The 19220-nt window shown below is 40.9% G+C and overlaps 1 protein-coding gene across 5 annotated transcripts in view; it reads left to right on the top strand.

The window, feature by feature from the left end:
• The first annotated feature begins 6458 nt into the window (after nt 1-6458).
• SEPTIN5 (septin 5) overlaps nt 6459-19220 on the top strand; it is a 62028-nt gene continuing 49266 nt past the window's right edge. For 3 of the 5 annotated variants that reach the window (XM_063454455.1, XM_063454452.1, XM_063454450.1), the window contains exons 1-2: nt 6460-6635; nt 6764-6774. In XM_063454455.1, coding sequence (XP_063310525.1) covers nt 6593-6635; nt 6764-6774 — 54 coding nt within the window. In that variant the 5' untranslated portion in view covers nt 6460-6592. Of the gene's footprint in view, nt 6649-6763; nt 6775-19220 lie in introns of all 5 variants that reach the window. The other 2 variants (XM_063454451.1, XM_063454456.1) reach the window with 2 other exon arrangements.

Below are 19220 nucleotides of genomic sequence, written 5' to 3'. Positions count from 1 at the left end.
TGTGATTTCACCTGTTCTTCCTTGAGCCTCTCTGTCCTGTATCAGAATAGGGGACTAGCTCTATTCACTCCAAGGGACTGGACGACACACAGTACTGGGAGCTGTAGTCCTTACAATGACTTTCCCCTGCCGAATCCTTCACGAGCTGGAACAAGGTGCTGAGTAGTGAATAGCCCTTCCCCTCCCAGTAACTAGACGACACATAGCTCTGGGAGTACAAATTATTTTAATGAGCCAAACTCAGGCATTTATGCCCAGACCCCAGCAGGGTGTCTCCATTGTATAAAGCACAAGCCCCCCACCCCCACCCCCCAGGTAGATAATTGCATTAAAGACCAGTAAAACTAATTAACTATCAGGAACAGAGAGGCAAACATAAAAATATAAAACACAAAAATACCCCAAAACATCATAAAAATATACAATAACCCCACAAATAATACATCATTAAATAGCCCTGATCTGAGCGCCCAAATTGTCCAAAAAGTTGTCCAACGCCACCATGTTAAAGTTCTGACCGGCTGCACAAGCGTTCCTATGCTCAAAATAGTTCCAGGGCATTTGGTGCTTTTGCCAATCAACCTTCGGGAGCTCCTGCACCCTATGCAGGGTGCTCTACCTGGCTCTTAGGTAACGTTAGTTTCCCTTAGTCTCAGGCACCTTCCCTCCAAATAGCGCTCTCCTGGCAAACCAAGTTGTCTGGGAATCGCATGGAACAGTTCCATAACATTTGCGGCTAAGTCACACTGAGGTGACCGGGAACCCACAAAGTCCTCATGCAGAATTTAGTTTCATAGCGGTCGTGGCTAAGTACTGCTGGGACTATTTGTGGGATTGCTTCATGTGAACGGCCGACCAGAGAGCCAGCGTTCGGTTCTATTCGCATGAAAGGAAAGTGCTGAACCAGGGGCACCCAGGGAAAGCTGTTAATGGCGGCTGGGCATAGTAACTCCCAACCGTGTGTGTCCCAGATCTGGACCATAGTCGGTGGGCAGGAGGCCGGCTTCTACACTCCTCCAGGAGTCCGTGGCAAACGTATGTGGGAAGGAACGCTTGTCACAAGGCCAAACCCATCCATGACTGGGTCTCTTATTGTTGGTTTAACAAGATAAGCACAGCCATATCTAAAGCACCCCTGACCATATAGTCTCCAACTAAAGATGCAAACGGGTGATGATTGCTCATAAGCTATGTTTATATTACAAAAAACAGCTGCACTGTGCATAACACTCTTGTGGCTTGGTGAATGGTGTCGGGAGCAAGGATTTGGCTTTATTTCTCATGGTAGCTCTGTTTGGAACGGAAATAAACTGTACAAAAAAGATGGTTTGCATCTTTCTCAAAAGGGAACAAATGTTCTCAGTGAGCAGTTCAGAGGTTTTGCTAGGATGTATTTAAACTAGCAGAGGGAGGGGGGGGGGGGGGGCAAAAGGGTGATAAAACATCAATTCAATTGTCCCCCAAAACAAGGACAGAAGGTGCCTGTAGCAAGTGTGTTAAAAAATGATAAGCTTAGAGTCATGTCTACAAATGCTCGCAGTTTAGGGAATAAGATCCATGAACTTGTGGCAATAATGGCAACTGATAGTGTAGATTTAGTCGCTGTTACTGAGACATGGAATAATGAGAAAAATGACTGGGACATAGCAATACCAGGGTACTCTTTATATAGAAAAGACAGGGAAGGCAGGAAAGGGAGAGGGGTGGCCCTGTATGTGAAGGATAGCATAAAATCTAGCCTAATAAAAGTTAATGAGGTAAACATAGAGTCTGTTTGGGTTACGTTAGAATTTGGTAATCACACAGTAATTCGTGTAGGTGTGATTTATAGGCCCCCAGGACAAATTGAGAGTTAGATAATCTACTAGTTGAGGAAATAGCTAAAATGACAATGAAGGGGGAAGTTATCATCATGGGTGACTTTAATCTTCCTGATGTGAATTGGAAAACAAAAATAGCTGCTTGTGCCAGGAGCACACATATTCTAAACTCCCTACTGGGATTGTCTCTAAAACAAGTCATTGAGGAGCCAACTCGTAAAAAGAGGCCATACTAGATTTAGTGTTAATAAATGGAGATTTGGTAACCGATATTACTGTAGGTGAAAGTTTAGGATCCAGTAATCATCAGTCAGTGTGGTTTAATATAAGAACAGTGACTGAGTCACACCACACAAAAACAAAAGTTTTAGACTTTAGAAAAACAGACTTTTCTAAAATTAGAATATGTGTAAAGGAGTAATTATCAGACTGGAGCAATTTAAATGGAGTCCAAGATAAATGGGATTATTTAAAAGTTGCACTACTGAAGGCAACAGAAAATTGCATTAGGCTTGTCCGTAAAAGCAAAAAATTCAAGAAACCACTGTGGTACTCCGCAGATGTGGCCAAAATAGTAAAAAACAAAAAGTTAGCATTTAGTAATTATAAAAAAAAACAGAGTGAGGAAGACAGAATGATCTACAAGATTATGCAGAAAGAGGCTAAGCAAGTTATAAGAGCTTCCAAATCACACACAGAAGAGAAAATAGCAGTAAATAGCAGTAAATAGTCAGTGAAAAAGGGGAACAAAACTTTTTTTAGATACATAAATGAGAAAAGAAAAGTAAAACAAGGATTAGTTAGATTAAAAACAAAAGAAGGAAGGTATGTAGAAGAGGATAAAGGTCTAGCTGACTGCCTCAATTAATATTTTTGTTCGGTATTTAAAGATGAAAATGAAGGAGAGGGACCTCAGTTAAGAAAAAGGATAAATTAGTCATTTATTACACGTGAGTTTACAGAGGAAGAGGTTCTATTTCAACTGTCAAAAGTAAAGACAAATAAGTCAATAAGAACTGATGGAATACACCCAAAGCTATTAAAAGAGCTTAGTGGTGTACTAGCAAAACCATTAACAGATTTATTTAACCAATCATTGATAACAGGAGTAGTCCCAGAAGATTGGAAGTTGGCGAATGTTGTGCCCATTCACAAGAGAGGTAATAGGGAGGAGTTCGGCAACTATAGGCCAGTAAGCCTTACTTCAGAAGTGGGGAAAGTGATGGAAACCATGTTAAAGGATAGGATTGTTGAACATCTAAAAACACATGGATTTCAAGATCAGAGACAACATGGGTTTACTTCAGGGAGATCATGCCAAACTAATCTTATTGATTTTTTGATTGGGTAACTAAAATTATAGATCATGGTGGTGCAGTAGACATTGTTTACCTAGATTTCAGTAAGGCTTTTGACACTGTTGCACATAGAAGGCTTATCAATAAACTGCAATCTTTAAGTTTGGATTCCAATATTGTTGAATGGGTAAGGCAGTGACTGAGTGAAAGGCAACAGAGGGTTGTAGTCAATGGAGTATATTCGAAGCTTGGGCTTGTCACCAGTGGGGTACCTCAGGAATCTGTACTTGGACCCATTCTCTTTAATATTTTTATTAGTGATATTGCAGAAGGTCTTGATGGTAAGGTGTGTATTTTTGCTGATGATACTAAGATATGTAACAGGGTTGATGTTCCAGGAGGGATAAGCCAAATGGCTAATGATTTAGGTAAACTAGAGAAATGCTCAGAGTTGTGGCAACTGACATTTAATGTGGATAAGTGCAAGATAATGCATCTTGGACGTAAAAACCCAGGGGCAGAGTACAGAATATTTGATAGAGTCCTAACCTCAACATCTGAGGAAAGGGATTTAGGGGTGATTATTTCTGATGACTGAAAGGTAGGCAGACAATGTAATAGAGTAGCAGGAAATGCTAGCAGAATGCTTGGTTGTATAGGGAGAGGTATTAGCAGTATGAAGAGGGAAGTGCTCATGCCATTGTACAGAACACTGGTGAGACCTCACTTGGAGTATTTTACGCAGTACTGGAGACCGTATCTCCAGTAGGATATTGATACCTTAGAGAGAGTTCAGAGAAGGGCTACTAAACTAGTTCATGGATTGCAGGATAAAACTTACCAGGAAAGGTTAAAGGATCTTAACATGTATAGCTTGGAGGAAAGACGAGACAGGGAGGATATGATAGAAACATTTAAATACATAAAGGGAATCAACCCAGTAAAGGAGGAGACTATATTTAAAAGAAGATAAACTACCACAACAAGAGGACCTAGTCTTAAATTAGAGGGACAAAGGTTTAAAAATAATATCAGGAAGTATTACTTTACCGAGAGGGTAGTGGATGCATGGAATAGCCTTCCAGCTGAAGTGGTAGAGGTTAACACAGTAAAGGAGTTTAAGCATGCGTGGGATAGGCATAAGGCTATCCTAACTATAAGATAAGGCCAGGGACTAATGAAAGTATTTAGAAAATTGGGCAGACTAGATGGGTCGAATGGTTCTTATCTGCCGTCACATTCTATGTTTCTATGTACCAACCGCACACGAGGCTCCTGCCTAGAAACAGTTCCATGAGTTTAGGCTGTGCGGTTGGTCTATTTTGAAAAGTCATAAAACCGAATAAATGTACGAACGGAACCCCCTGGCTCATAGTAGTGATTGTTCCCCTGGTTCGTGGGAACCAAACTACCGAACAGCGCTCTCCTGGCTGTTCGGGAAAAGGAAGCAGGCGTTTGTATACTTTGACCGGTGTTCAGGAAGTCGAGTGTCCGATTTTAGTTCCAGACACTCAACGACCAAGTCCTGCTGCCTCCTTTTGTGCCAACAAGATGCCAGCCGTTTTGTTTTGCACGTTGCATTCTGTTATACGAACGGCGGCCATACAGAGAGAGCGCTTAATTGACGGTTTCCTTTGAAGATAATGAGCCAGCAGGTTTGGTCGGTGTTCGGTAGTTACAGCAACCGAACCAATAAAACATAAAAAGTCCCGAATAGCATTGCTATTTTCTTCACAAGCTCGCTGTGTGTCAGTGTGTGAGCAGGCTATATGTCAGCAGTGTGTGTGCAGGCTGTGTGTCAGTGTGTGCAGGCTGTATGTCAGTGTGTGCAGGCTGTATGTCAGTGTGTGCGGGCTGTGTGTCAGTTTGTGAGCAGGCTGTGTGTCAGTGTGTGTTCAGGCAGTGTGTTAGTGTGTGCAGGATGAGTTAGTGTGTGTGTGTGGGCTGTGTGTCAGTGTGTGTGGGCTGTATGTCGGTGTGTGCGGGCTGTGTGTCAGTGTGTGAGCAAGCTGTGTGTCAGTGTGTGAGCAGACTGTTAGTGAGTGTGCTGGCTGTATGTCAGTGTATGTGCATACTGTGTGTCAGTGTGTGAGCAGGCTATGTTTCAGTGTGTGTGTAGGCGGTGTGAGCAAGCTGATTGTCAGTATGTGAGCAGGCTGTGTGAGTGTGTGTGTGGCTGTGTGCCATTGTGTGTGTGAACTGTGTGTCAATGTGTGAGCGGTCTGTGTGTCAGTAGGCTGTGTTAGTGCGTGCGCGGGCTGTGTGTCACTGTGTGCGCAGGCTATGTATCAGTGTGAGCAGGCTGTGTGTCAATGTGTGAGCAAGCTGTGTGTTAGCAGGCTGTCTATTAAGTGTGTGTTCAGACAGTGTGCCAGCCCGCTGTGTGTTAGTGAATTACCAGCCTGTGTGTGAGCAAGCTGTATGTCAGTGTGTGAGCAAGCTGTGTTTCAGTGTGTGTTCGGGCAGTGTGTGTAGGCTGTGTGAGCAAGCTGTGTGTCAGTATGTGAGCAGGCTGTGTGAGTGTGTGTGCAGGCTGTGTGTCATTGTGTGTGTGAGCTGTGTGTCAGTGTGTGAGCGGATTGTGTGTCAGTAGGCTGTGCTAGTGTGTGCGCGGGCTGTGTGTCACTGTGTGCGCAGGCTGTGTGTCAATGTGTGAGCAAGCTGTGTGTTAGTGTGTGAGCAAGCTGTGTGTTAGTGTGTGAGCAGGCTGTCTGTTTAGTGTGTGTTCAGACAGTGTGTCAGTGTGTGAGCCCACTGTGTGTTAGTAAATTACCAGGCTGTGTGTGAGCAAGCTGTATGTCAGTGTGTGAGCAAACTGTATTTTAGTGTGTGTGTGCACCCTGTATGTCAATGTGTGAGCAGACTGTGTGATAGTGTGTGTTCAAGCTTTTTGCTAGTGTGTGTGCGGGCTGTGTGTCAGTGTATGCGCAGTCTTTAGGTCAGTGTGGGTGCAGGCTGAGTTTGTGTGCAGGCTTTATGTCAGTGTTTGAACAGTCTATGTTTAAGTGTGTGAGCAGGCTTCTTGCAGTGTGTGCAGGCGGTGTGTTAGTGTGCAGGTTGTGTGTCAGTGTAAGAGCAGGCTGTGTTTAAGTGTAGGAGCAGGCTTCTTGTCAGTGTATGCAGGCGGTGTGTTAGTGTATGACCAAGCTGTGTGTGAGGTGTGTGCGGGCTGTGTGTCGGTGTGTGCAGGCAGTGTGTTTGTGTATCAGTAAATACACCGGAATCACACACTGACACGGTACCCGCACAATAAAAGCAGACAGCAGGAGGCGGGCTCACTCAGAGCATTCTCGCCCTGCTATTGGCTGATCACCATAGGCCGGACCGCGCTCCGCCAATCGCTGCAGTCCCTGGCTCAGTAATGCAGCAGCAGCCTGCTCTCCCCATCCCAGGGAGTCTATTGTAAGGGAGCAGCAGCCAGCAGCGGCACAAAGGGCGCCCTCCCCGAGCTCACCTCCCCTCACACCGCGCACCATGAGCACCAACATCAGGTACAAGAGCAAGCTGCTGAAGACAGGTGAGCTGCCAGCCTGGGGAGGGGGGAGGGGGTGTAATGGGGGCTCGCTGTGTTCAGATCCCTGACCTGTCTGTTTCCTCTCCCCCACCTCCTCCTGGATCCCGTGCGGCCTCCTGGGACCTCCACAGACGAGAAAGAGGTAAGGACAGTGCCCTCCATGCTTTCATCCTGTCTGCAGCCTAATCCGACACACAAGGGGTTAACACACTGAATATGAATTAAATGATAATTATACATACATGCACTCACATTACCAGCACCACCTATAATGTCACTGTCACACATCCATCACACGGGGATTAACCCCTTAATGCCTTCTAATACAGCAATCTGTACTAAAGGGTTAACTCCCCAATGACCAAACATACCCCTGGCCAAATACAAACAGTCATGCGGAGGAGATTAGCTTACTGGCTGTGGATTCATTATTCTGCGTTTCGCAGACCTTTGACACACACACACAAAAAAAAATCAACCAAGATATAAAATAATGAAGTATTTTGATTCGAACCGATTCAGCATCATTTCCTCCAATAGACATGTTGGGATGAGGAGGATCGGTATGTCCATGCTACGGGTGCTATGACCTCATTCTGAGGTTTTTTGATGTGTTCCTAATGACATATTGCATGGGAGAAGGCAAGCTGACAGCTACATCAGGATTTAACCCATACAGTCGCATCCAGGATTTAATGTTCTAGCATCCTTATTCAGAAATGGATGACTGGCACTGAAATACACCCCCTACAGCTGGCATCCCTTCCTACTGTACAGTGCATGATTGCATCTAGAAGAAACCTCCCCATTCTATAAATGGTATTAATGTGTGTGCCATGTGATACATAACATTCCAAATCCTATAGCTAACGGTACTGATGGACATACTCATTAATGTGAATCAATTTAATAAGGTATACAGTATATTGAATCCTCATTTTAATGTTGCCATGTATTTAGTATAATCTATACTGGTCCATATGTTTCAAGTGCTAAGTCATCTCTTATTTTGTTTTGGGCCTGATATCATTTGAATTCAATGTCTAACGCAATGCATATGTACATACTGGTGGGGAAATAGCTCAAAACCATTCATCATATGCAAGAATGTGGGCCCTTTAGCTATGTCACTCATTGCTAGAATAATAGATGGTATCAAAAAGAGGGGAAGTTTCATTGTGGAATGGGCTGAACTCCCTTTAGCAAATTCATTTCTTCTGTGGCTGGTTAGTGTTTGTGTTGTCTGGGCAGGTAATACTGGGCGATGAATACTCAGGATGTCACAGGGGAACCTGTGTTTTTTTTTCTATGTGAGATATATAGGTAGATGCGCCCTCTAAATATTCACAAATAATGTGTGTTTTAGTGTAATGTATCACAGTATCCCAGATGGTATAAACAGTCTGACCCAGGGAGTATTATGTGACCAAGTGAAAAAGGTTATTGCTGTCAAAGTTTGTTTTTGTACTTCTATATTTAAACGGCTTTATATATTATGCACGTTTTTTATATAACCGGTATGTCTGCAGCATCCTTTCTGGTTCGCACATGTCATTTTTTGGCAGTTGCCTTGTTGCGTGCTATTCCCATCTGGCTAAATAACTCCACATTTGCCAAGCATCTCTTTATGAAGAGGTGGTTATTTCTGATCTGGGGAGGTACTGAGTGATGTCATTTTGTGACATCAGCTGGGAATTGAACTGTACCACGGAGAAGGAACGTTTAACTGGTTTAGGAGTGGAAAAAGCAGTGGAGGAGTTGAAATAACAATGTGTAATGTGCTCCCAGGGCCCCTGTATGGTATGATAGAAAGCACTACACTACATGTTTTCTTTGCAAAGTCTTGCTTCTAGTTATTATTTGAAGAGCTTCTATTCCAGCACCTTGCTTCTTTTTACAACTTTTATTCACACTTCATGTTTAATTTACCTTGGCAGTACTTGTCTTCATTTTCCTGTTATGGTTTTGTACTTTCCATGAGAGATCCTTTCTGGCCGATGGATAAATTTAGCATGTGAATGTCAACGATTCAGGCTGTATTATTGCTTCTTTTCATGAGGTCCAATTTGACCGGGAATACAGTGATGAGCCCTCATACCATTTACTTATTTGCAGATGACATCATTAATAAAAACTGCAATTTAAGCCTTTTATATTCTAGAAAAAATGACTCTTTATGTCAAAAACCGGGTGCTTCGAAACATGTTAGGAAGATTTTTTGACTTTTCTTTTCCTCTGTTTGTTTGTTTACGTACCTTGTGGAATAAACCTTTCCGTTTGGATTTTGAGCATTTGCTTTTGATGGCATTATTTTTTTGCTTTTCCTTTTATATTCTAGATAAATGTGAGCATAACGGATTACACACTTACATGAAACCCAGAAGGTTATGTTTCCTTGGTTAAGTAAAGTTTGAGCTGGTTGTCTATACATGTAGCCACTATCTCCATGCTTTAGATTTCCACTGTTATCGACTGGTCAATAGAGAATTATAGAACAAGAGAAATTACCACCGGATGCAGTTTCTAACTCATTCAACTTTACGCCTACCATAGAAACTGCAAATTCCCATTATATGCTACAGGAAAAACACACAATTATTGTATATTTGAGTACATTTAAAGAAAAACTTCAAGCACCATAACCACTACAGAACACGGTAGTGGTTATGGTGTCAGAAGTGCCGTGGTCCTCCCCACACTTTAGGCAGTCAAGCTTCCATTAGTAATGATAGAGAACTGGAAGTTCTATGTCTGAGTAGGCCTGGTGGTGCAGGGCTTAGCTCATTGGCTAAAAACAATTTCACTACTTACAATGGATGGGCACCAGGGCATCCCTTTCACCAAAACCACTACAGCACACTGTAGTGGTTATGGAGCTAGAAGTGTATCTTTAAGTACTAAAGACTACCTAACAGCATGGTGTGTATAATTTTCATTAATACCTGAGAAATGTTGCTTGTCAGGTGTATTAAAAGTGCATTGGGGTTTATTCACTAAACAGAGAATTGTAGTGAATTAAATCCAAATTGTACATTTTAGGCTAAAATTGTGAAGCTGTAACGCAGTCTGTTGCCAAATTGTGGTTTGACATTGTACTGTGGGACGGCGCCAAGGCTCTCCTAGCACCATAACCACTACAGCAGCCTGTACCGGGTTATGGTCCAGGCAGTGTTCTTAATGGCCTGGGAACATTAATAAAGGGACACTATAGTCACCAGAACAACTACAGCTTATTGAATTTGTTCTGGTGAGTAGAATCATTACCTTCGGGCGTTTTGCTGTAAACACTGTCTTTTTAGAGAAAATGTAGTGTTTACATTACAGCCTAGTGATAACTTCACTGGCTACTTCTCAGGTTTCTGTTAGAGATCCTTCCTGGGTCATTGCTGCCTAAAATGCATCCAAACATTCAGTGTCTCCTCCCTCTGCATGCAGACACTGAACTTTCCTCATAGAGATTCATTGATTCAATTCATCTCTATGAGGAGATGCAGATTGGCCAGGGCTGTGTTTGAATCATGCTGGCTCTGCCCCTGATCTGCTTCATTGTCATTCTCAGCCAATCCTATGGGGAAGCACTGTGATTAGACCAGGCCACCACTTCTAAATGATGACAGCAGACTGCTTGTTTTTCTGAGACAAACAGCATGTAGAGTTACAGCGTCAGGCTTGAATACAGTAAGATTTTGCTATATTTATGGAGGCATGAGGGGCCCAGGGGGGCTAGATGGTGGTTTTAACACTATAGGGTCAGGAATACATGTTTGTGTTCCTGACCCTATAGTGATCCTTTAATGTTGCGTGGAACATTTTGGAAGTTTGTCAAACATTTTATATAATAAATTATTAGTGTATTGCTAATGGGTAATAAAATCTAAAATAAAAAAGCAAAATAGTCAGGGTTAAACAGTGATAATAAATAAGTTGACATCTGTAAATAATACAGTAAAGATGCATATCGTAGATGATAGGAGCAACAGAACATGTCTTCATGCTCTGAGTTAAAGATGGCAAAAGATGATAATGAAAGCTTATAAATTAACTGGTGTGATTCTGAACAAAAACAACTATAGTTTATTTTGGGTCAGAAGGAGGGATGTGTAGACAAAGTACAGTGGATTCTTTCTGCTATTAAATGATGATGAGTTTTTATATCTCTGTAAAACAAGGCAGTGGTGTGTTTAGATGTGCTGCACCTTCCCATCATTGGTGTGTTGGAGTGGCTGTTCCTGATAATCTGGCCTGTGAATGTTGTTGATCCAGCAGGGTTGCATAGCTTCTCGTTCTGTGTCACTCTGACACCTTGCGTGCAGCTGGCTAACACCTAGTTAAGAAAGGCTGTGCTGGGACACGTACAAGAGGGAGCTGTAAGTCACACTGGTAGATTCACTTTATTATCTTATGGGAAGAAGATTTATTGCCTGTTAGTAGAAATGACTATTTATGACATTTTTGTGAAATTGACAATGCTGCAACACATGGCGTGTGAGTATAGTTACAATTTATAATCTTTTATGGTTTTCCAGATCACATACGGTAGATAATTTTAAGACACAGAGAATTTTAAGCCTGCAAAGTTCATGACACAACAGACATGACCCCACTAACATGCATGCGGTGACCACATAGCCAATTATTCTTATTAAACTAAACATAGTCACATGCAGACACACACCCTGCTTTGGCACATTAAAGCAGGTGTGTCAAACTACATTCCAAATATGAAAAAGAGTGTACACTTTAAAGAAGAAGTATGATTTAAGTTTAAAAAGTAAAATGATTGCGCTATGATATAATTGCGGTCAGTTGAAAGCTTTGGGATTTTCAAGGCAGAAATCAAGCAGCCCATTCCTGTGAAAATGTTGCTGTCTAGTATTTATAAACCAAGCATATATTCTTAAGAAAACACTTTAAAGGAGTACTATAGCATTAGGAATGCAAATGTGTATTCCTCACGCCATAGTGCCCTTTAAGTCCACTGCTCCCACGCGTAGGTAGTAAAAAAAGTTTATTTACCTTACGGTGCCAGTCTCCGAGCTGCAGTCCTGCCTCCTTGGCTCAATGATCTTAGCCAAACCAACGCTTTCCCATAGGAAAGCAATGGGAGGCTTATGTGATTGCACAATCTGGGCCTATCAGATGGTCTCTATGAGACCATCGGACTAAAATATCAGAAATGTACTGTATTTCGTTGGAAGCATCGCTAGTGACTGTCTGAATCTTAGTGAAAGCCAATGGCGGCATTTAAACCGTGCAATAAAAACATTACCATTCTGTAGAATGTTAAAACGTGAGGACGGGGGGAAGATGGGGGCATGCTACCCAAAGCACTTTATTGAGATAAAGTGGTCTGGGTGCCTATAGTGTCCCTTTTTTACCCTAATGTTAAGTATTCATATGTTGTTTCTCATAAATACAAGTATATCCTTGTAAACATCTGTATCCCCAAATGACATGGTCATTGTGTATAGTACGAGGTGGGAGTCCAGTATTATCTGAGTATAGTGCCTTTCCACTCTCAAAATATTTTAGGTAACATGCAGTTACATATCTTATAACAAGTGAAAAAAAATGTTTAACGTTCCAAGATCTATAAACTAGTGACTGTGTAGAAATGTCTCTGTGACATCATTAGAAAATATTAGAAAATACAAACATTAAATAGTCACATTTCACGTTTTCGAATTAGCTGCAAATCCCCAGCAATTAACAGCTTCTGCTGTGAGCTCTGCGCAGATTAAGAAATGTCTTAAATGACTTAACCAATCCTGTCAATGTTATCGCTGTCAGAGAATTGTGTGTCTATCTTTTAAAATGTTTATGAAATGTGAAGTTCAACTGTCAGTTTTCTACTCTGTGCAGCTCAAGGAGATCTGGTGTCAATTAGCTTCATTCATGAAAAACCATGAATGGAACTATTTATGCCAGATAATACAAATATGCAATTTTTGTTACTGATCTTTAGTTTTAAGTATATTTTATAATTTCACTATGTTGATTGTCAGTACATGAAAATGCTGCCCTTTTTTAAAAAACGGTATATATTGTGTCTTATATAGAGTGTCTCCGTTTATTTATTATCTTTTATCTATTATTCATTAAAAGTTAAGTTTTAACTCCTTTCTGCCTAATACGAACTGGTCAGTGCTTCTTTGTTCTGCTCTTGTTTTGTAATAATGGATACTGTATGTATTGCAGGATTCCTGATTGATTTATCACCTGATTTACTGCCTGCAGTATGTGACTGCTAAATAGTGCAAGGCAGCAATTTCTGTATAAATTATATGTGTCCTGAAAAACTTGAAGAATATGGTATCCCTTTTTATGGGAGTTCTAACTCAAAGGCTACCTTTCTTCGGAAGATCACTGGCAATGGAACAACAATGACCAGAAGCCCCTACTGTTTCCTGAAATTAGCGCTGTGCAGAGATTTATGGGAAATGCTTAATACTTGAATAAAAAGTTAAAAGGGCATTTTTGGCTGCATCGCTTGCTGCACTTGGCAGAGGTTGCTGCAGACGATGCAAAGCGTGGGGATTTGCAGCAAATGCAGAATTTTCAAACTTGGATTTTTTTAAAATAATTTTAAATATGATCACTTTAAATATGGTTTGGAATTTTTTGTATAATGCATTCAAAAATGGGTGTTGAGTCTGCGGTCACTTTAATGTCAGTGTAATATATTTCTGGGGGCACTATCAGAATGTTAATTGGCTCCAATGAATGCGTAGCTTGATTAACTACTGAAGTCAGCAGTTATAGTGCCGTGAGTTGACAGAAAGTCAGTGTGGCATCAGCAGTGCCCGCAAATGAAATGAACGGTCCAATGGTGAAAATAAACATATACATTTTTACTGTTAGAATTAAATGCCCCAAAAACTCAAATGTATCCAGTGCTGGGAGAGTCTCCTCGGTGCAGTTACTTCAAGAAGCCTGTCTCCAGTGATTCTCTCTAAGATAAGCATCGGTTGCATTTGTTATCACAATGCTTTGACTGATGATGCAGAACGTAAAGACCTTTGAAAATTGATGGTCTTCAGTGAGCAAGCCACTAGGGGCATGATTTTGGGAAAATGTAAACATTGACGCTGTATCAGAAACGACAGTGTTTTACATTGGCAGACAGAAGGGGCAATATCTTTACCCACTTCTCTAAGATGAAGTGGTTTTGGTGCTTACACTATTCCTTCAATAGTCTGATTATGCCAGAGTGTCTTTGAGAAAGACAGCCGCTAAAGAAATAGTACTGTTTAGTGAAAGGCAGTTTATATAAAATAATAGACCTTTTATTGTTCCAGGAAAGAGGCTGGAGGCATCCATTAGTTTATCCCTATATGTGCATATGCTGATCACTGACTAGAACTTGCTTTACAGATGTACTATGATTGACAGCATCGAGCATCCAATCAGAATACAGCACAATTCTAGTGCGTTATTCTTGTTTCCTCCAGTTCTGCAGCTTTCCCTGAAGTGCATGCCTTCGTGCTGTACTAAAATTATGACAGGCATTTAAATTCAAATGGAAATGTGTCTCATGGTGCTATTTCATATAAAATCCATTCATACTAAAGTGTTACTAACCTTTTAAATAGCCTTAACATTTACATAACAATACATTGAAAATAGGACACAGTAGAAAAACCAGAATAATGACAGAGACAATCTAACAGTATGTAGTAATTGTCTCAAAAAAACAAACAAAGAACCAAAACATGACAGACCCCCTTTAACGGACGTTGCACTACTAGATTATAGCTTCAGGGTTTTTTAAGCTATTCATACTCCCATGCATTACATTTAAATGTGTTTGAGGTGCAACACTGCAAGTCATAGGGCTTCATAGAAAAAATAAATAAAAACCTGATATTTATTTTCCTGGAGGATGTGAGATGAATTGAATATAACCTCTGCAGTCACATATATTTTGAATGTGTGTACATAGCTTTGTGGGGCTTCTATAACTTGCAGTTTGAAAGCAAGTGGGCTATCTGGAATATCATCCTATTATCAACAGAAACTGAAAATTATGGGGATTATCTGAAAATGGTGGATATTCAGAGGTGGCCCTGATATCAGAAGAATATTTGGGGCCTCTTTCAAAACCACCATTGGCTGGACCCTCCTTATACATGCTAGCAGAAACAAATACACACGCACGCACACACACACACACACACACACACAGATACATACACACAGATACACGTTCCCAGTCTCGCACATTCCCACACTCACAGATACAAACTAGCACATACAGAAAAATAATTCCACAAACACACTTAGATACACATACATACATACATACATACATACAAACACAGGTACACACTGCCACATACATTTACACACACATACATACTGCTACACATATACACAAAGTGATACAAACTGCCAGACCAAGATTTACACTACCACACACAAATAAATACTTCCACACAGACACAAAATTATTATACCCAGTTAAGCTCTATCTTAGCCACACTCATCTTTGTGCTAAAGGAGGGTGGCTTCCCTGGATCCAGTGGGGCAGGGACCTGCTCAGACTCGCGTTCAGAATACAATATTTATATCTGGCCAACCAGATTCCTTAGCGCTCTGCTTGTTAGCACGGGCCGGGCCCCATACATATGTATGGCTTTACCCAATGATGCAGATGTTTAGAGGTGTATAATGTTTTTGTTTATTTTTAAATGTATTGCAGTGAATTATTTATTGGCATCCATAATATCAAGATTAACTTCTGCTATTTGCCTTGTTTATATCTGTGCTGAGTCTCTGTCTCTTTAACAAATCTTGGATCATACTTTCTGTTTGTTGGTGCATGCATTGCTGAAAATAAATAATACTTTGATGGCACAAAACTAAATTAAAGACTAATATGTTATGTGTTATTTATTATTGCTGTGAAGCTTTTCTTTTTGCGGTTGACTGTAGTGAATATTTGATCTCACGCCCCATTTCTAAAAAGACCACAGTGTAAATTGAAACAGAGGAACAAATTAGAGGGTGCACTAAGTACTGCTAATGAATTGCAGAAAGGAAAAGCTTTCTTGCTGATGTTGTTTTACATAATCTCATTCCTTATGAGGTTTTTAAAACAGGTCATGTAAACTGTAGTGAAACTGGAGAATTTTGGATCCTTCCTACTGACAGGTGCTGCTTCTATAGTCCTTGTACAACTGTTTTCCCTCATAGGAAATTAGTGATATTGTTATATCGTAATACAGTCCATCAAGTTCAGCGTTTTTAACACATTTCTTTCTGCTGTTGAGCCACAAAAAGAATCCTTTCCCCTGCCATAGGCAAAATCTACTTTTTTCAAGTCGAAGGGCTTGTTTTTAGTGTTGCCTGTAGGTATCTGCTGTAAGCTCTTGTAATTAACAACAGCCAGAAGATATTAGCGTCCACAAATTACGGATGACTTTCTAAACTTGTGGCTGTGCTTTAGTGGCCTATTGATAGTAATCACCACATAGCAATTACCACCGTTGTGAGGACTGAAAATAAGTGCATGCAACAATAATTTGCCATATCACCAACCTAAACTAGACAAAGTTGTCTGTTTCAGTGTCGCAGCAGAGGACATTGTATCGTGGCACTGAGAGGCATAGATCCCATAATACTGGATAGGGGATGAAGAGTAATAACGTGGCCCAGGACAATGAGGAGATCCCAGTCTCAGTTGCAATAAAACTCAACACTGTGATTTTTTTTTAGCACTATAGTTCAGTTTGGAGTGTGGAGGGTGGAGGAATGGAAATTCAAGGGGATTGAGGAAGGGTAGTATGTGATGCTTGGGGGTGTGTGGGTCAAAGTGGGGTGTCAGTATTTGGGGTAAGTAGAGGGCAGTAGTTGGAGGGTGGGGTACTACTGTGTGTGTCTTTTGGATACATCAAACTCATACATTCTCAACTCCCTTGCAATGGCATAATAGCATGTGATTCTTCAGAGAGTACAGTAGGCAGTAGCATTGCCATTCGTACACAAGAATATACGTTAATTCACATACTGAGTTGAGTAAAAACATAAACAATATGTCATACCTATAATCAGGTTTTTATAAATGTGGTCCACAGGACCTTTAAGGCCATGCATTGCGTGTGTAACAAATGAACTTATATTATTGCTTCTGCCAGTCTGATTTCTTCAGCAGATGATAGTGATTTTATAAGGTTAGATTGTGTAGAGCTTTTCCATTGGAGGGGTATTAATGTTTTTGTTGTGTTAATGAGGCAGATATTGTGATCTTATAATATTGTTCCATTGACAGCACATTAATATGCATCATGCCGCTGGTGTAAAGGCAGGGCTCGTATCCGTGATGTGGGAAATAATGAAATGTATTTGTATCCAAAAAAGAAACCATCCGTAAGTCCACAAGATATAGCAGAACGTGCCACTGCCACTTTGTTTCTGACAGCTGCAGTGGGTCCTTTGTATGGCCAAAACCACCTGGACAATAGTGTTGCAGATGTTTTCTGGATCCGCGAGGAGATGGAGCAATGTTTGTTGAGACTGTTTGTAGTTTTCAGATGTTGTAAACTGGCTGTCCTATATGTTGTATGGAAAAAAGCTTAGGAGTCAGTGGTAGTGGAACAGTACTATGAAAGGTATATTTGTCATTTTTATCTGATGTTGTAATTGGCGTAGCTTACCCTGGAGTGGAGTGGGTTGTGTGCTTTAAGTTTAAGGATTTGTGGTGGGTGTTTTAGGCTAGTCCATGCGATGCAGGCATAAAAAGGTAAGTAGGTATTGATATAAGTCAAGGAAAAAAGATAGTACTGAATGGACGTTATTGCTGACATGTCTATTTTATTTTGCTGAGTAGGCCATATTTTGCTGAATTCTTCTACAATGTGTTCATCTGCATATGCTGCAATTTTATGTTCCCAAGCGGGAGTTGAAATGCTGTGTATGGAATGGTGTCTGTAGAAGGCCTTCAGAAGGGAATTGCAAATTTTATACATAAGTGAGAAAAAGTTGGAGAATTAATTAGTGTATTTTGACCTGAAATTTGCAGTCCACTTCATCATTCTGTCATTTACCACGGTAACCGATTTAACTGACAGCTTTCATGTATCTGTACAAGTGGTTCTCCTTCATTTCTTGCAATAAATTGAAAAATGCCTGTAAATGTTTTGCACATGTAAGTGACCCTTATCATAAATTAGTGGGCGCTATTTAGTATCAGTATACGCATGTTAATATTTACAAATTTTCCTAAAAAAACTATAGAACGGCAGGTATAGATCCATCAGCCAAGGTGTAGGAAAAATATTAAAAGGACTAAGGATAGGATTTATTAAAACTTAAAGGAACCATATAGGCAAACTGACCACGTCATCTCAATGAATGCATTAACCCTGCAGCTGAAAACAGTGAGGCTCTAGCAAAGTAAAACTCTATTTCAGGTAGATGGTCTCAAAGAAAAGCATTGGATTGGCTGAGATCATCAGCCAAGGAGAAGGGGCCAGACAAGGGGCCCACAGTGCAATGTCGGAAACAAGGTGACAAGGTGCGTTAAATCCTGAGAAGTTAACGTTTAACCCTTGGGGGGGGGAAGATGTCACCTATTCCTAGTGTTACATTTACTGTAATTATTTAAAGGAATACAAAGCTGCTAAAGGGTCAGTGCACCCAGACCACTTCAATGAGCTGAAGTGGTCTGGGTGCCTTTTGTATCCCTTTAAAATATCTATCTATCATGAAAGTGTCTCTCGCAAAGAATAATCCGTTATATAGTCAAAGAGTGTAAATGTAACAAGTTCCACATGGGAAAACTATAGAGGAATAAATGGGTACAGCCTCAGAGGGGAGTACAGCCACAGAGGGGAGTACAGCCACAGAGGGGAGTAGGATAGGTATTTAGTAATCAAACTTTGCTGTCTTCCCCAAGACAGGAAGAAAGAGAATATTACACCTATAATAATACCATTCTAATCTACCCCTGGATGGTGGGCTAAGGTAACATCCCCTGGACGTATTTGAAAACCAGAGTAATCTAAATGTACCTTTCCTGGTTAAATACTTTATTATTTTTTATTATTATTAATCTGTGTCCCTACTCGTGCTTTTGAGGGCACCTAACTAAAGTAAAGGAGCAACCCTAAGCTACACTGTGATAAGCTGCACCCTCAGTTTACACATCATTTACCCTACTCTATGTTTTACAAGTAAGAATATCTTGATATTATAATAAAAAAAAAAAGCGTAGTGAATCAGACATGTGATATACTCTAATAGCTAATTTTTTCTGTTATACCTTTTGCAATGTTCATCCGTGAAATTTGCAAAGCACTACAAAAATAAAGAATTATAAAAAAACAAACAAAAAAAAATCAGCCACTCCTGATTCCCTAGGCTTGTTCGTGGCTGCGGCTTTACCTGACCGGCGGCCATTTTAGGTGAGCCTTGTGGGCCTCGCTTGGGCTGTCATGCTTCTATGGTTGCTGTGCCACCTGCGGGGACCCGTATATCCCCCGCCGGTTCAGGGGACGGGTGAGTTGCGTGAGACCCAGAGTCTCAGGATGGAAGAACGGCCGTTTCCTCCCTCCGTGGGACCCGCATGACGGGCAGGCCGGGAGCTGC

The sequence above is a fragment of the Pelobates fuscus genome, chromosome 5 (genome assembly GCF_036172605.1).
Source record: "Pelobates fuscus isolate aPelFus1 chromosome 5, aPelFus1.pri, whole genome shotgun sequence".
Lineage (NCBI taxonomy): Eukaryota > Metazoa > Chordata > Amphibia > Anura > Pelobatidae > Pelobates > Pelobates fuscus.
Note: the sequence above shows the minus strand (reverse complement) of the source record. Positions and strands in the feature narration are given on the sequence as shown.